This window comes from Eschrichtius robustus, chromosome 8, assembly GCF_028021215.1.
Source record: "Eschrichtius robustus isolate mEscRob2 chromosome 8, mEscRob2.pri, whole genome shotgun sequence".
Lineage (NCBI taxonomy): Eukaryota > Metazoa > Chordata > Mammalia > Artiodactyla > Eschrichtiidae > Eschrichtius > Eschrichtius robustus.
In genome coordinates, this window is record NC_090831.1 from 53,178,006 (window position 1) to 53,195,323 (window position 17,318).

General features: G+C 42.6%; 1 protein-coding gene across 1 annotated transcript in view; it reads right to left on the minus strand.

The window, feature by feature from the left end:
- Positions 1 to 3,398: 3,398 nt before the first annotated feature.
- Positions 3,399 to 17,318, minus strand: part of ABCB1 (ATP binding cassette subfamily B member 1) — a 102,487-nt gene continuing 88,567 nt past the window's right edge. Inside the window, exons 24-28 of the mRNA XM_068550487.1 lie at positions 16,729 to 16,885; positions 16,038 to 16,235; positions 8,390 to 8,596; positions 4,800 to 4,946; positions 3,399 to 4,011 (exon numbers count right to left, since the gene is read on the minus strand). Of these exons, the coding sequence (XP_068406588.1) occupies positions 3,805 to 4,011; positions 4,800 to 4,946; positions 8,390 to 8,596; positions 16,038 to 16,235; positions 16,729 to 16,885 (916 nt within the window). The 3' untranslated portion in view covers positions 3,399 to 3,804. The remainder of the gene's footprint in view (positions 4,012 to 4,799; positions 4,947 to 8,389; positions 8,597 to 16,037; positions 16,236 to 16,728; positions 16,886 to 17,318) is intronic.

Genomic DNA, 17,318 nt, shown 5'->3' on the forward strand with positions numbered 1-17,318 from the left:
TTACTCCCCCCTTTTATGTTTTTGATGTCACAATTTACCTCTTTTTTTAAATATTTATTTATTTATTTTTGGCTGCGTTGGGTCTTCGTTGCTGCACGCGGGCTTTCTCTAGTTGCAGCGAGCGGGGGCTACTCTTCGTTGTGGTGCGCGGGCTTCTCATTGTGGTGTCTTCTCTTGTTGCAGAGCACGAGCTCTAGGCACGCAGGCTTCAGTAGCTGTGGCGCGCAGGCTTCAGTAGTTGTGGCGCACGGGCTTAGTTGCTCCGCGGCATGTGGGATCTTCCCAGACCAGGGCTTGAACGCATGTCCCCTGCATTGGTAGGCAGGCGGATTCTTAACCACTGCGCCACCAGGGAAGCCCACAATTTACCTCTTTATATTGGGTATTTATTAATAAATTGTAGCTATAGCTATTATTAATACTCTTGTCCTTTAACCTTTATACTGTCCTATAACTTTTAATACAGCACCATATTACAGTATCAGAGTATTCTGAAGTTGACTACATGTTACTAATTAGCATCCTTTCATTACAGCTTGAAGAACTCCTGTCAGCATTTCTTGTAAGGCAGGTCTTGGTGGTGGTGAATTCTGTCAGCTTTTGTTTGTCTGAGAAAGTCTTTCTCTCTCCTTCGTTTATGAAGGACAACTTTGCTGGACAGAGTACTCTTGATTGGCAGGGCTTTTTTTTTTTTTCCTTTCAGCACTTTGAATGTATCATCCCACTCTCTCCTGGCCTGTAAGGTTTCTGCTGAGAAATCCACTGATAGCCTTATGGGGGTTCTCTTGAAAGTTATAAGCTTTTTTTCTCTCTTGATGCTTTTAAGATTCCTTGTTTTAGATTTTTAACAGTTTTATTATAATGTGTATTGGAGAGGATCTCTCTAGGTTGATTTTGTTGGGTGGCCTAGAACCTTCGTGAATTTGGAGATCTAAATCTCTGCCCAGGTCTGGAAAATTCTTAGCCACTATTTCTTTAAATAAGCTTTCTGTCCTCTCTTCTCCTTCCAGCACACCAATAATTCACAAATTGGTTCTTTGGATAGTACTCTATATATCATGTAGGCTTTCTCATTCTCTCCTCTGACTAGGTAACTTCCAAGTTCTTCTCTTCTGTCTTCTGACTGACCTATTCTGCTACTGATGCTCTTTATTATATTTTTCATTTCATTCACTGTATTCTTCAGCTTCAGAATGTTTGGTTCCTTTTAATATTTTCTATCTCTGTTAAATTCCTCATTTTGTTTGTGTATTGTTTTTCTAATTTTGTTGACTTGTCTTTGTGTTTTCTTTGAACTCACAGAGTTTCCTGAAAACAGCATGTTTGAATTCACTACCAGATAAATCACAGATCTCCATGTCTTGGGTTGGTTACTGGAAGATTATTGTGACCCTTTGGTGGTGTCATGTTTCCTTGATTTTTCATATTCCTTGAAGTTCTGCATTGCTGTCTTCCCATTTGAAGTTAAAGTCACCTCCTCCTGTCTTTATTAACTGGCTTCAGGAGAGAAGTATCTTCCATCAGCCCTGCTAGTGATTCTGAGGCTTTCTCAGACCTTCTCTGGTTACACCTGATCCACACTTCTTGCTCCCTCTTGTGGCAGAATCCTTAAGCTTATACGCCTCCCCTTGATCTGCAATGCACCAAGCCACGTATTGGCTGCCTCCCTTTTGTTTCTCAAAGGTGGCCCTAAAGGCTCATTTGCGGTCTCTCCCTGGCCTGCAGATTCAAGCCTGCATTCTTTGTGTGCTTGAATATCACTCACCATCTGCCAGATCTTGCTCTCACCACTGCTGCTGGGAGCACACACAGGGAGCCAGCCACAGGGTCAGGGGGTTTGTGTGGGTGAGGCATACTGAACACTGGGGACACCCGTGCGCCCGTTGGAGGATCTGCAGGTGAGGCATTCCCAGCGGCTTGAGGGCAGGCTTCTTGAATGTGGTTAGCAGGCTCTGTGTCCCTTTAACACCCTCTGAGGGAGCTATGTGCCATTCTCCATCTCTTCCTGCCTCTCAGTCATGCAGTTCATGTTTCAGTACTCTGGATGTGGGGAGAGAAAAAGGAGCTCCTTTGGCAGCCTCCCATGAGCCACGTGTCACTCACAAGCTCTCACTTTCCCTGAGAGAAATCACAGGCTGATCTCTCTTGGCCCTAAGCTGTGTCCCCTTGGGGGGAGGGGTGGTGCAAGTCAGGTCAAGCTGTTCCTCTCATCCTCTCAATGCTTCCAAACTCAGAGTTGTTTTGCTCCAAAGGTGCGCTGGAACTTCTCATCTGGAAACCAGGACTTGTACAAAGGCTCTCTGGTCTGTGGGTGATTGTCTTAGACAATGTTTTCCAGGGGCTCCTGGACCAAGGCCAAGGGGGGCTGGAGCCAGTTCACAGGTTACTGCAGGGCCCACAGCCAGGACCCAGGTCTTTATCCCTATTAGTTGACTCACGGGGAAGCAAGACTCCTCTTAGGTCCCTTGGCATATGATGCTGGATCCCACAGCTCCCAAAAAGGTACTTTTGTCTGTGCTTGGATGCCAAATTATGTCACTGAGGGAGAAACAAAGGATGTCTTATTCCGCCATGGGGCTGATGTTACCCCTCAAGGGTTTGTTGTTTTAATCTACATTCCTTTGAGAGTGTGCACTTTCTTTCTCCTGAGTTTCTTCTTTGGGATTTACTGGACCATGTCCTCCACCAATTTTTCCTTGGAGGTGATGGCATTTTTTTCCTTTTAAAATTCTTTCTATATTAACAATACCAATTATTTATAATAAATATGGCAAATATTGCTCCCAGCTTGTGACTTTCAATCATGTTTATAGTGCTTTTTGGCTGGTCTTTTTATAGTCAGAGTATCATTTTCTGGTGATATTTTCCTTTTTCATCATGTTTTCATGATGATGTATTTAAACTTATGGCACATTTTAATGACCTGCCGCCAGAAGGATCAACTTTGGAAGAGACCAATTACTGGGAAAAGTGATGCATTATCAAAACAGAAAAAGAATTGTATTTTTAAAAATGCAAAAGTATTAAAATCCTGTAAGAGCCCTTTATAAGAGCAATGCAAGATATTCAATGTACATCAGAGTACACACTTCACAACTGTCCATCCTCTGCCCCATCTCAGCCCCTAAAATCCTGTATTCATCTATGTGGTCGGTTTGACAGCCAGCATAAAGTGGAAATGCAAGAATCAGCAGGATCAAGTCCAAGAAGAATGAAGCCAGATGGCTTTGTAGAACCCAATGTGAAAAGACATGTACAATAGGAATTATTACACTGTTTAACCATTCTTAAAAAATTAATGAGAGTTTTTAAAGAAGTCCTTTTTTTAAAGTGCAGAAACGATCTTCAGTAGTCCAACTGGGAGATGACAGATTTACAGGCACTTTAGACAAGATGACTCCAGTCATATAAAAGTTTAGTTTTATTATAGGCACTTTATGCAAACATTCAGTACTTTTTGCTACTTCTATAATCTTTTAGCAAGGTAGTCAGTTACAGTCTGAATAAGAAAATATAAACAAAAATTATACACTTTATTAACAAAATCTACTTTGAATGATTCTATACATTTTATAATGCAATTCAAACCATTACTTTTCTCCAGTTGATGCTGTTTCTTTCTGTTCCTTCAATTAGTCTCCGAAGACTGTGAACTGGGTGGAATGATCTTCCACCGCAGCAGGAAGTGTTAAATAAGTAACTCTACATAGTTTTCCCAGGGAGTGCTCACTTTTTAAATTTTGATTAAATGCCATATTTTAACACAGATATTAGGCAATATTTAATAGCTCATACGGTCACAGTTCACTGGCGCTTTGCTCCAGCCTGGACACTGACCATGGAGAAATAGATGCCTTTCTGTGCCAGCAGCTGCTGGTGTGTGCCGTGCTCCTTGACTCTGCCGTTCTGAAACACCACTATCAAGTCTGCGTTCTGGATGGTGGACAGGCGGTGAGCGATCACGATGCAGGTGCGCCCTTCTTGGGCTTTGTCCAGGGCTTCTTGGACAACCTGTTCAATAATCACACAAATTAACTCTGATCATGATAATCCACTCCCTTGAATTTTCCTCCGTAACAAGCCTCACAATTAATTTCTCCAATGATACGTGCTTCTTTAACAGTTGTGTCAATGGAATATAACATAGATTTTACAAAGCAAGGGATCTGTCATATCAGAAGAATACTGAATCCTAGTTTGGTTTATCTCAAAGTCATGACTGTAAATACAGCCTATGCAATCATTTAGAAGCACTTAGTAGTGTGCCCAGCCTTGCGGCATCCTTCTGGTCTAGCACTACAGTAAATTCAGGAAGCCTGAGCACAGGCCAAACACAGCCTCCTTGAATTTTGTTATTTTTAAGATTAAAAAAAATCAGAATGAGTTTATCTTTCAGATACCTGAATACTCAACTTTCTCTCAAACTGAAAACAATTGCTAGTATTTACCTTCAAGTACAGTCAGCTTTTAACATTGTTCTGTGCTTCCACTTTTTTATATAGTTGTTGAGGAAATGCTGCCAGTAGAAATGGGACTATGCCTCCTGAATGCAGCTTCTTAGATCAATACAAAGTGATCTGGTGCTGATTTTTGGAGCACAAGTGTTATAAGACTAATCTGCCTTGTTTCATCTTAGTTCTCTTGAATAACAGCTACTGAAAATGTTTAAATTCCACTGAAAGTAACAAAACTCAGTATCTGGCTGAATTCTGCTCTCTGCTGTAGAAGATAGAAGCATAATTTAAACCTTTTAAGGGGCAACTGCTTCAAGTGTGAGTGAGTCCACGTTAAATTCTTACCTTTTCACTTTCTGTATCCAGAGCTGATGTAGCTTCATCCAGAAGCAAAATATGAGGCTGTCTAACAAGGGCACGAGCTATTGCAATGCGCTGTTTCTGGCCACCAGAGAGCTGAGTTCCTTTGTCTCCTACTCTGGTGTTATATTTCTGTAAATAGGGTTTTGTTATTATGAAAAGTAGAACTGATAAAGTCCTGAAAGAGAGTTTGCTTGCAGAAAGTAGGATAACCACTTCCATATCCCCAAAAAGTTTAGGTTCAGAAGCTAAGAATGGGTTGAAGGAGAGTTAAACAACAAAAACATAGCTCTAAATGGCAGGATTAACCTCTCTTCTTGAAAACAGATGTTTGGGTCTTAAAAGTTATGCTTTAGTGTAGACAAGTCAACATATTTATGAGGAAGATGACTGTTGCAATGTGAGGCTCTTCCAGCCTTCTGGGTTCATTGCATTTGGGACAAAGATTGGTAGGAGGAAGGAAATTTGATTTTAACAGTCTATGCATAATAAAATAATTGAAACTCATTTTATTTATAACCAGCAGGTGATGCTCTCTGCATTATTTTACAGTGAGGAAGGACGCATAGAGGGAGGGGATATGGGATGTATGTATACGTATAGCTGATTCACTTTGTTATACAGCAGAAATTAACACACCATTGTAAAGCAATTATATGCCATAAAGATGTTAAAAAAATAAAATGTCGATTATGATAATATCCTTTAAAAAAAATAAAGTGAGGAAGGGAAGAAATTCTTGGGATGCTAGCCTTTTGTTGTCTGTTTTTATAAGACTATCTCCAAAGCTTCAACAATTTTAACGGATGCTAAGAAATTCTATTCAATATCTAACTTGAAAAGCTGAAATCTCCTGATTTACTTTTGTTTTCAGAGTTCTCCTGAAATTTTTCACGTATTGTTTCCCAGAGTAGATAATGCTCACTAAGTATCCAATATGACGATAAGGACAGGAATTAATAGGGTATGTAGGGGAGAGCAGAAATGTAATGTGTAACCTAAAAAAACCATATTATCTTTTTATTTCCAGGTCCTTGCCAGGCTGAAATGTTAGTCAAACTGTGGGCTCTGACATCCAGAGTTTGACTTTAAAATTCATGTTCTACTTCCTACACTGTTGGTGGGAATGTTAAGCTGGTGCAGCCACTATGGAAAACAGTATAGCGGTTCTTCAGAAAACTAAAAATAGAATTACCGTATGATCCAGCAATCCCACTCCTGGGCATATATCCAGAGAACACTATAACTCAAAAAGACACATGCACCCCTATATTCATAGCAGCACTATTCACAATAGCAAGACATGGAAGCAACTTAAATGTCCATCGACAGATGAATAGACAAAGAATATGTGGTACATATATACAATGGAATATTACTCAGCCATAAAAAAGAACAAAATAATGCCATTTGCAGCAACATGGATACAACTAGAGATTATCATACTAAGTGAAGTCAGAAAGAGAAAGACAAATACCATTATGATATCACTTATACATTTCCGGAATCTAAAATATGACACAAATGAACCTGTCTACGAGACAGAAACAGACTCATAGACATAGAGAACAGACTTGTGGTTGCCAAGGGGGAAGGGGGGAGGGGAGGGACAGACTGGGAGGCTGGGGTTAGCAGATGTAAGCTATTATATATGGAATGGATACACAACAAGGTCCTACTGTATGGCACAGAGAACTATATTCAGTATCCTATGATAAAGCATAATGAAAAATATTAAAAAAAGAATGTGTGTGTATGTATATATATATATATATATATATATATATATATATATATATAGGGCTGAATCACTTTGCTGTACAGCAGAAATTAACACAACATTGTAAATCAACTATCCTTCAATTAAAAAAAAATTCATTCTATGTAGGGTTGCCTGTTTTTACTTGCTATTTCTGGCAACCTTAGTTCTATGGCACTCAACATAGAGCTCTCCACCTGCAGGTGGAGTAAGCGAGCCCAGGGGAGGTTCCGGCAGATGCTAGGGACTGGCCCAACCCAGAGCTGCAGCCACCAGGGAGGCCAGAGCACTGGAGCGAGTCCCATGAGGGTGCAGAGGTTGCCAGGCTGCATTGCCACAGTATCGATCCTGTTGAGGCAGATAAAGGCAGGGCTGTACCCTTGAGAGGAGGAAACTAGACCAGCCCCCTGCAGGGTGAGGTAAATCCTAGTGCGAACCACTCAGGTGAAGAAGTAGGTCCTTGGACAGAAAATAGGACTTAAGTGGTTTTGCCTTCTCTTTCCAGGTCTAGACATTGAGGAAAAGAATTATGATGTCTACAGGTGTGCTCTGTAGACAGAGCCCAGAGCCCAGAAAGGTAGGTCCCGGTGGTAGACAAATGTGAGAGGGGCAAGGTATATTTCATAAGCTAGATAATAATTACTCTCTGTATTTGCCTTTGTTAACCCCTAGCCCAGTGGTTCTCAAACTTTACCTGCATCAGTATCACCTGGGATATTAAAACACAGATTGCTAGACCCTACCTCCAAGTTTCTGATTCAGCAGGTCTGGGGTCAGGCCTGAAAATCTGCATTTCTTACAAGATCCCAGGTGACGCTGATGTTCTGGCCCACGCCCAGACTCTGAGAACACTGACTTTGCCATGAGTAAAGGGAATTAAAGTTACATGCTAGCCCTGGGAAGGGCCAATTATCCACAGATGGGCTAGAAGGTTAAAGGAGGGGAGGGGACAATGCCTCTTCCCTGGGGCTTATGATGTGTGGTGACAGCAGTTACCCAAAGAAGAGCCTCCAGAAAAGGAAATCTTGGGAGAGGGTTGGGGCCATAAGGCATTGCCAAGTTTCCCCATGAGGAGAGGACCTTCTCCGCCAGTTTCAGGCTACTGAGCTTTATTTTTTACGGGGGGCACTTCCTTAAAATAAAGAACATAACTGTGATAATGGGGGCGGGTGGGTTAGAGAAGATAGGTCTAGATTGCAAGGCAAAATACAGGACCTAAGAGGCTTAAGAGAGGGCAAGAGGTTCCATTTACCTAACTTCCTAGGAGGAATTCAGAAGGCATCCGTGGGACAACAGCCCAGGGAAGGTTTCAATAATCAGCCCTACAAGCAGAGGTTGGGGCGCATGGAATGTGCAATGGTGAGAGATGACACGACACCACGGACACTCCAATGGCTCAGCCTTACTCAGAGCCTTCTTTCTGGCATGGGGCCAGTTCCCTGGCCTGGCCTGACTCCATAGAGGGAGGTTTGAGGCTTGGGGGAGAGCGGCAAGGAGGTGGAAGGAAGGAAGGTTGGGAGAGAAATGGTGGGGGAGTGTCACGCTTGCTTCTGTGGGCCCTGCACCCAGACTTGGAGGGAAAGGTCTCCCAGGCATTATGTACTTTTTGGTCAGGCTGCTCACAGGGAGTGAGTCGGGTGATCAGGTAAACATCACATCCACTGGGGATGGGAAGTGCGGGCAGATGCTTGTATACAGGTGGACGTGTGTTTTAGTTGCTCATTTCACCTTTGGGATCCAGCCCTTTAGAAGTCACAAGCATAGGCCAGGGGGGCTGCCACAGGCTCCCAGGCACCTTATTTGGAGAGAGACTTACATCAGGCAGCGTCTCGACGAAGGGGTGTATGTTGGCCTCCTTGGCTGCCTGCACGATCTCCTCCTGTGACACGACCCGACTGTTGTCCCCGTAGGCGATGTTCTCGCCGATGCTGCAGTCAAACAGGATGGGCTCCTGGGACACAATGCCCATGTGTGCTCGGAGCCACTGGACATTCAGGTGCTTTATTTCCTTGCCGTCAATTAGCTGAAAACAAGAGATCACAGATCATCTTCAGAACCAGCACATTTTTTGAATTTAGCAAAATTAATATCGTTATTTCATACATTAAGACTGCCAAGTTATTATGAGAATTTTGTTGTTGTTTTCAGTTTGGATTGTCAAGGTTAACTGAATAAGGTCATAATTGTATGCTTTGAGGAACCATCATATTTCTTCTGTTTTAACCCTATGCATGTGGTAGGCAGAATAATGCACCTCTCCTCCATCCAAGATATCCATGTTTTCATTCATGAAACCTGCGAATGTTATTCACAAGTGTAGATGGAATTACGATGTAAGGTTGCCCATCAGCTGACCTCAAAATGACAAGGTTACCTTAGATTATCCAGGTGGACCCAACATAATCATAATGGTCCTTAACTGTGCAAGAGCGGGGCAGGAGAGTGGGTATCACAGCGGAGCAATATGAGGAAGACTCAACCGGTCATTGCCGGCTTTGAAGATGCAGGAAGGGGCCACGGGCTAGAAAAGGTAAGAAAGCAGATTCTCCCCTAGAGCCTCCAGAAGGCACAGAGCCCTGCTGACACCTTGACTTTAGCCCAGTGAGATCCACTTCGGACACCTGACCTCCAGAATTTGTAAGACAAATCTGTGTTGTTTTATCCCACTAAATTTGCTGTAATTTGTTATAGCTGCCACAGGAAACTAATAAAATGCATTCTAATTCTGGGATGTATTCTGGCATCCTTATTCTTATGTACTGATTTTTCACAGGAAAAGTAGCCACCATTAGATTGGAAATAACTAACTGCTATACCATATAATAGGTTTGTAGGTCACGTTTCTGATCTGACCTGTTAGTTAGGATCTAACTGACCTGTTAGTTAGGATCTAAGTTTTTGAGGACTTAAATGAAAAAGAAGCGAGCGTCGGAAGGTGGCTGTTATATCTCTAAATCACTGTTGATTTTAGGAACGTGGATTAAGGTCTCTTAGTTTCTTTGTGTGTAAAATGGGAATGATAATTCCTAAAGTCACAGAATTGAGGATTAAATGAAGTCATGTATAAACCCTACTGAGCACAGTGCTGGGCACAGGGTATGTGAAGGACTGGCTGCGATTTGGATGCTGACCCAAAGGGGCAGGAGGGAGAGGCTGCCTTTTCTGTAGTGACCTGTCTCCCCTTGGATTATCCTGCAGAAGCCTGGGGCGTACCCATACAGCCTGGCCGATAAAAATCCTTACTCTCTGATGCAGACGTGTCTTCCCCAAAGATCTACTTTGCAAGAGAACGCTGGCATTCAAGTGAGAGCTGTTCATCCTCGCTGAAGAAGACATCAGTGACTCAGCTTCGAGCTTCTATAATAGTGGTGGTGAGTACATTCTGAGCTATATATACACTTTGAATCCCATGTACCTGGCTGGGTGCCTCTGGGAGACAGCTGGCCAGGGGTAGGGTACAGTCTTTGCTGCAGGAAGACAGCTTCTGTTTGTGAAGCTGGCAGGCGCAAAGATGGATGGAAAACACACCCATGACCTTATTAGTACCGAGCCCGGTTGCCATGGAGACTATTCCAAGCATCTATGCTCCAGGCTTCCTCACAGTGTTAAGTGAAGGTGGAAAGTAGAGAGTGAAGAGAGGCAGGAAAAACCATACAAGGATGTGGCGAAAAAGCAGATCTTGTTAGATAGAACAGTGTGAAAAACGGAAATCTGAGGACAGAAAGAGTAGTTTCTTAAAAAACTTTTTTCCAGGCTTATACCCCTGGGAGAAAAAATAGACATTGTCGAACGAATACAGTCAGACAAACATGACTGATCCCAGCAAGTTTTAATGAGTTTCTCCATCACACTGCATACAAGAAGATGCTTGGGCCTCCTCATCCCCACGCTATACACAGCAACTACAAACTATTTAAAACCTGTGTTTGCTAAAGAATCCTTTCCTTAGGGAAAACACGTTTAGAAGACCAAATGTAAAAAGATCAACGCAGAGCTTCTTTGGCTGAGGCATGGGTGGCCATCTGAGGGAAGACCAAGGAAGTCCAGGGAGTCAGTGAACACTGCTCAAAAGATACTGGCCCTGGGACTTCCCTGGCGGTCCAGTGGTTAAGACTCTGCACTTCCAATCCAGGGGCTTTAGGTTTGATCCCTGGTCGGGGAACTAAGATCCCACATGCTGTGTGGCATGGCGGAAAAGAAAAAAAAAGATACTGGCCTAAATAAAAACTTAAAGTAACACATTGACAATAACAATGAAAGGCCAAAAAACAAACAAATAAACAAAAACAATGAAAGGCTAAATTAAAATGACGAGCTATCTCTGTTCTAAACTTAAATCTACTACCTGATTTCAGTAGCACAATCAAATGTTAAATATGTATGATCCTGCTGTATGTATTTACTCTGAAATGGTAATCATAGATAAAATATTAAGCATTGACTATATTATAGGTCCTGTTGTAAGTACACCTTATGCCCTCTCTCGTTTAATATTCACGACAACGCTCGCGAGGTAGACGTGATTTTAATCCCCATTTTACCGATGAGGACATGAGCAGAGTTAAGTCACTTGTGCAAGGTCACACTCTTAGTGACTGAGGGAGCTCAGATCGGATCTACACACGACAGGTTGGATTTTAGCAACACAGTGTCTCAGAATTGAAAAATACTTTCTGTCTTCCCTCAAAAGAGCAATGTCTCCATCTTAGCCCAGGTACCCACTGGGTAATACCCAGACAACAGTCTGCTAACTGATGTCCTAAGGGGGAGAGAGAACTCTGGTGGCCGCGCATAGCATGGGCTGGCAAGGGAAGAAAGGAAAGGTCAGGGGAAGACTCAAACCAGAGTGGGTCTCAGTGAAGCTAATGAACTTCAGCTTCAAGGACGCCCATTTGCAGGCAAATGCTGGGAGCTGAACGGTGCTCTGGATGGGAGAGAGTCCAGGTCTTCTGGGTAAGCGTTTAGGATAACCTGCCTAAAAAGGAGAGGGACCAGACTCTTTAAGGTTTTAATATTTTGTTGTGAATTTTTCTCATTTGAAGGAAATATTCACTTTCGTATCTAATTGTGTGTTCATAACTTTGTATTCTTTCAAGTAGAGTCCCTGAAATTGTACAACTTTCAGGCCCCACCAAACTTGGAAACTCCACTCTCTGAACAATTCCATAGCTTGGTTTTGCAAGACTCGCCACAATTTGATCTAAACCTTTTAAAGTTATCAGTTCAGAGGTTCTCCACCTCTGGCTGGCATCAGAATCACCTAGGAAAAATCATAAAAATGAAAAGGCTAGGCCCTGACCTTCGTAAATGAGCCGGGGTGGCTGTGTTCTCTATTAGCTCTCTAGGCCATTATGATCCACGCCAGCTTGAGAACCTCCGCTCAGGTCAATGTTTCTCAGACTGTGATTCGAGGCTCGTTGGGATTTCCCGACCTCCTCAGGGTCAAGTCCTTGCTTCAAATGATCATTATGATCAAATGACGCTCAAATGCATAGACTCATTTTTTATGGCAACAAGAACTAATCACAGGACTTCCCTGGCGGTCCAGCAGTTAAGACTCCGTGTGCTTCGGGACTTCCCTGGTGGCACAGTGGATAAGACTCCAAGCTCCCAATGCAGGGGGCCCGGGTTCAATTCCTGGTCAGGGAACTAAATCCCACATGCATGCCACAACCAAGGAGCCCGCATGCCACAACTAAGGAGCTGGCCTGCCACAACTCAGGAGCCCACATGCCACAACTAAGAAGACTGCATGCTGCAACTAAGGAGCTGGCAAGCTGCAATTAAGGAGCCCACCTGCCACAACTAAGACCCGGTGCAACCAACCAAATAAATAAATATTTAGAAAAAGACTCCAAGCTTCCACTGCAAGGGGTGTGGGTTCAATCCCTGGTGGGGGAACTAAGATCCTGCATGCCACGAGGTGTGGCCAAAAAAAAAAAAAAAAAGAAAGAACTAATCACTAATAACCTATTAACTGAGTTATTCAGGGTCACTAATTGACATTCATAAATAAAACTTGGCACATTTACTAATGTTTATTGAGGACACTTCCACTAAGAAGTCTGGCTGCCGTGGAGCACTTGGCAGTATTTCGAAGCTCTAGTGTAAATGCACAGGAGCAGATCATCGTATTCCCTGCAGTGGAGGAGGACACTTTGTTTTCAGGTCATGATCAGTGTTGTCTTGAGATGGTTACTCTCCTATACACTCAGCATTCATTTCCATATTCTTCTGTGTCTGTCCTTCCACATATCAAGGGAGTGGAGGACTAAAAACTGTTTCCCAGGCTCGCTTCTGGTTCTAGAAGTAACTGAGGTTCTACCAGTGAGATGCAGTGTGCAAAATCTGGGAGACAGAGGCCGTGGTAAACTAACACTTGTGTTTCAGCAGACGGGAGTTTTTACCACACCCACACTCTGGTCTTGTGTCTTCAGCTTTGGAGCAACTGTGACACTGGCCCAATTTCCCGCAACCTCCTGGCCACAGGACCCCAGCTGCGACGCTGTGATTTGAACGTTGGGAGTGCTGACTTTTACTTTCACTTCCACTCTTCCAGCCCTTCCAGTGATTGTGCAAGCACCGAATTCCCCTTATTGAATATGTATCTGCTTGAAAAACCTAGAGCAGTTTCTGTTTCCTACACTGAACCATAACTGATACAGTCCATGTTTTAAATTTCACTCCCCTTGTGCTTATGAACATGGAGAATAATCATTAATTTCTTTACTTTCTCCTTGTCTAATTACTGCACGTATGTTTACCACTGTTGTTTTCAACTCCAACACTATTAACACCAAGTGTTTTTTCCCACTACAGTGACTGTGAGTGTAGTAAGGGTGGGGGGGAATTCTTTTGGTCTTTCCTAAGTGGGTTATAATCAAAAAAGTTTGAGAACCATTACTCTAATTAAATCTGCTATTTCAGCCAAACTGGCCTATATGCTGCATTGGGAACAAATCAATCATCAGCCACAGCTCACGTTATCTCTTTCATCGAACGATGTTTTGATTGCTCACCCTTACAACTTTATGCAACCAGCTCTAGTTACCCCTTAAGAACTAGCTCTAGGCCTATCTTCTTCTTTAATAGAACTCACGGAAGGATATGTCCCATCTCTTCAGTAGAAATCTTTGAGGACAGACACCTTCCCCTATAACTCATTAGAGCTCAACATTTAACACACTGCTTAATAAATGTCTCTTAAGGACCACAATCAGTGTCTGAGAGCTAAAACTTCCTCCTCTGATTGCTTCATGTGTCAGCAAGGTTTTCATTGAGAGTTCTCTGTCCAAACTTTAACCACAAAATTGAAGCAGAAAGTCAGAATTCACAGAAAATATAAAACAAGGTAGTACAAATGAAGAACAAAGCTTAAGGAAGAACAAAGCTTCCACAACTGTCAAAGAATGGACTGAGTAAAGGCATAACTGTCTGTGAATACAATATAAGAAATATTTATGATAACCGTGATTACCGTGGGGAAGTGAAAAGGGCCCTGGCCTACAGGATGAAAATTCTATTTTCACATCAATCATTAACGCAAGTAGGGCCCATATAGAACTGGCAGGCATCGCTCTGACTACACAAAGTAGGTGTCCATCCTGGATGGGCAGTGCCCAGGCCCATTCCAGTTGTTGAATATTTTGAATATCACCTCTGAGTTTGACCAGTAACTCAGCGCCTACATAATGAAAATGTTTTCCTCTCAATTCCATTCCTTCCTAGTTTGATTCTTTTCCTAGTCCCCATTATAGTCATTTAAAAATCCACTACTCCCGGGAGTTCCCTGGCGGTCCAGTGGTTAGGACTTCACGCTTTCACTGCCATGGCTCGGGTTCAATCCCTGGTTGGGGAACTAAGATCCCACAAGCTGCGCAGCATGGCCAAAAAATAACAATAGTAATAACATGTCACTACTCCCTTCAAGACTCCTATCTCATTCCCAGTACCTAAGACAGTCCCTGACAGGAACTCACTGACAGTTTATTGAATGTTGCATGAATAAATTTGACCCTTCACTTACTCTTTTAGTTCAGGAGACAAAAGAGAATCCCTCTATGTTCTTTATCTGTTTCCCAAATTTGTTGATCTCGCTTTTTTTAATATGCCTTAGAAGGTGTTTGAATTCCCTCTCCATCAATGGTTTTATCTCATCCTCAGCCATAAAAATGTTCAAGATTCCCCATGCTAAACATCTTCCCTGGACTCTGCCTCCCCATTTTTATTTTCCTTGCCTTCTCCTTTGATCTTCTAGTCTACACTTGGCTCAGTCTCCATTTCCCCTCCTAACCACACCTCAGCCATGCTCAACTGTTTCCTACCACCATCACTTCACTGAGAAGACTGTGAAATGTCAGAAGCAGCCCATTAATTGCCAAATCCTCCCATGTGTTTTCAGTCTCCGTCTTAGCCCATCTCTCCATGGCATTTGTCAGTGCCGACTACCTTCTCCTTGTTGAAACCCTTCCCATCCCTGGCTTCCATCTTACTAGTCTCTCTCAGCACCCCTCCTCTGTCTTTCTGGCTTTTTTTCCTGCAACTGCTCATGTAAACTGAGACCTAACCAAGGGAAGGGGGATGGCTGGCAAAAAGGCTGCTTGCAGAGGAAGGTAGAGTAGCAGGGTTGAGGGAAAGGCTGGAGAAGTTGGCTGGGGCAGTGGACACAGCTTGGAGACTATATCTAGGATGTCAGACTTTAAGTGGGACTGTTGTTTAAAAGTTTGTAAAGTCATGGCTTATAGTTGAGAATTAAATACATCTAGGCAGGGGTTTCCCTGGCAGTCCAGTGGTTGACACCTTGCCTTCCAGTGCGGGTTCAATCCCTGGTTGGGGAGCTGGGATCCCACATGCCTCATGGCCAAAAGGCCAAAGCATGGAACAGAGGTAATACTGTAACAAATTCAATAAAGACTTTGAAAATAGTCCACATCAAAAAAAAAAAAAAAACTACAAAAAAAAATACATCTAGGCATTTAGAAGATGAAAAAACTGAAATAAGCTGAATAAGAAAGTGCTCAGAAGGACCTAGAGATTATGACACTAAGTGAAGTAAGTCAGACAGAGAAAGACAAATATCATATAATATCACTTATATGTGGAATCTCAAAAAATAATACAAATGAACTTATTTACAAAACAGAAATAGACTCACAGACATAGAAAGCAAACTTAGGGTTTCCAAAGGGGAAACATGGCAGGGAGGAATAAATTATGAGCTTGGGATTAACATACACACACTACTATATATAAAATAGATAACCAACAAGGACCTACTGTATGTGTTCCCTATAGTATAGGGAACTCTACTCAGTATTCTGTAATAACGCATACAGGTAAAGAATCTGAAAAAGAATGAATATATGTATATGTATAACTCAATCACTTTGCTCAGTGATTTACAATACTGTAAATCAACTCTACTCCAATAAAATTTTTTTAAAAAGAAGAAAAAGTGTGCTCACCACTGTTCCAGCCAAGGGGTCGTAGAACCGCTCCAGGAGCTGGACCACCGTGCTTTTCCCACAGCCGCTGCTGCCCACCAGGGCCAGCGTCTGGCCCTTCTTCACCTCGAGGCTCAGCCCCTGAAGCACTGGGATGTCTGGTCGAGTGGGATAGTTGAACACGACTTCATTAAATGTCACATTTCCTTCCACTGTATTCTAAAATCAGAACAATAACCGTAAATTTGATTGCTGCAATCCTGAAAATTCACAATTAGCCAACCCTCTCTACCGCCAGGTATCAGAAGGTAGTGAACTTGTATTACAGTCAGGCTTCATTTGTAACTGCTAAAATGTAATACATAAGATCTAAAAGGGTCAGTGTTTTCACAGCACGTCTCGTTAACACAATACAAATGTGAAAACTCAAATCTGTTCCCCAAGAATAGGGTAACCTACATATAATAAAACCTCATTAGCAGGAGTTGTGTATAAAATGGGCAGTATTTCTACATCCGTGTGGCTTTGTTCTACAAAAGTACTAGACGTTAACGTGTATTATCAGCATTTACTAAAAATGAACTAAAATGACCGAGAAACTTTCATTTTATTACCACCAAATAAAAAAAGCACAGATTTTATTAAACTTCCACTTAGAATACTAAAATTCATCAGTTAGGAGCAGATCATATAATCAAAACATCAAACTGACCGGCTTTAGGCCTTCCGTGCTGTAGCTGTCGATCACAGGGGTTTTTTCAATGATCATGATGATGTGGGCTGCTGACACTTTGGCCTTGGCATAGTCAGGAGCAAATGAACTGACCTGTCCCACAGCCATCGCGCCAAAGACAATGGCTGAGAACACTCTGCCAACAACAAAGACAAAACGTGCAAAGAGTTAGGATTGCAATGCTAGGAAGGTGACACTCCTACACCCAGAGCACGATCTCAAACAGTCACAACACGTTAGTCAAAAAGTTTCAAAAAAAAACACTTTTCCTTATAAGTTCATATCAGTGTAACTGACTGATTGTAAAATGACCCCATGTTTCATCTCTCTCTGTGTCCTCACCTTCTTGTAAGTGACTTTGCAGCTCCTCCACTGAAGAAGTAGAATTTGTTTTCCTACCCTTTGAATCTGGTTTGGCCTTGGAATTTGCTTTAGCCAACAGGATGTGGCAGAAGTGACTGTTGCCAGGTCCAAGCCTATGACTCAGGGGGCCTTGCATGCTTCTCTCTCTCTCTCCCCGCCACTACCACAAGCCCACCTAGCTGCTGGCAGACAAGGCACAGACAGAA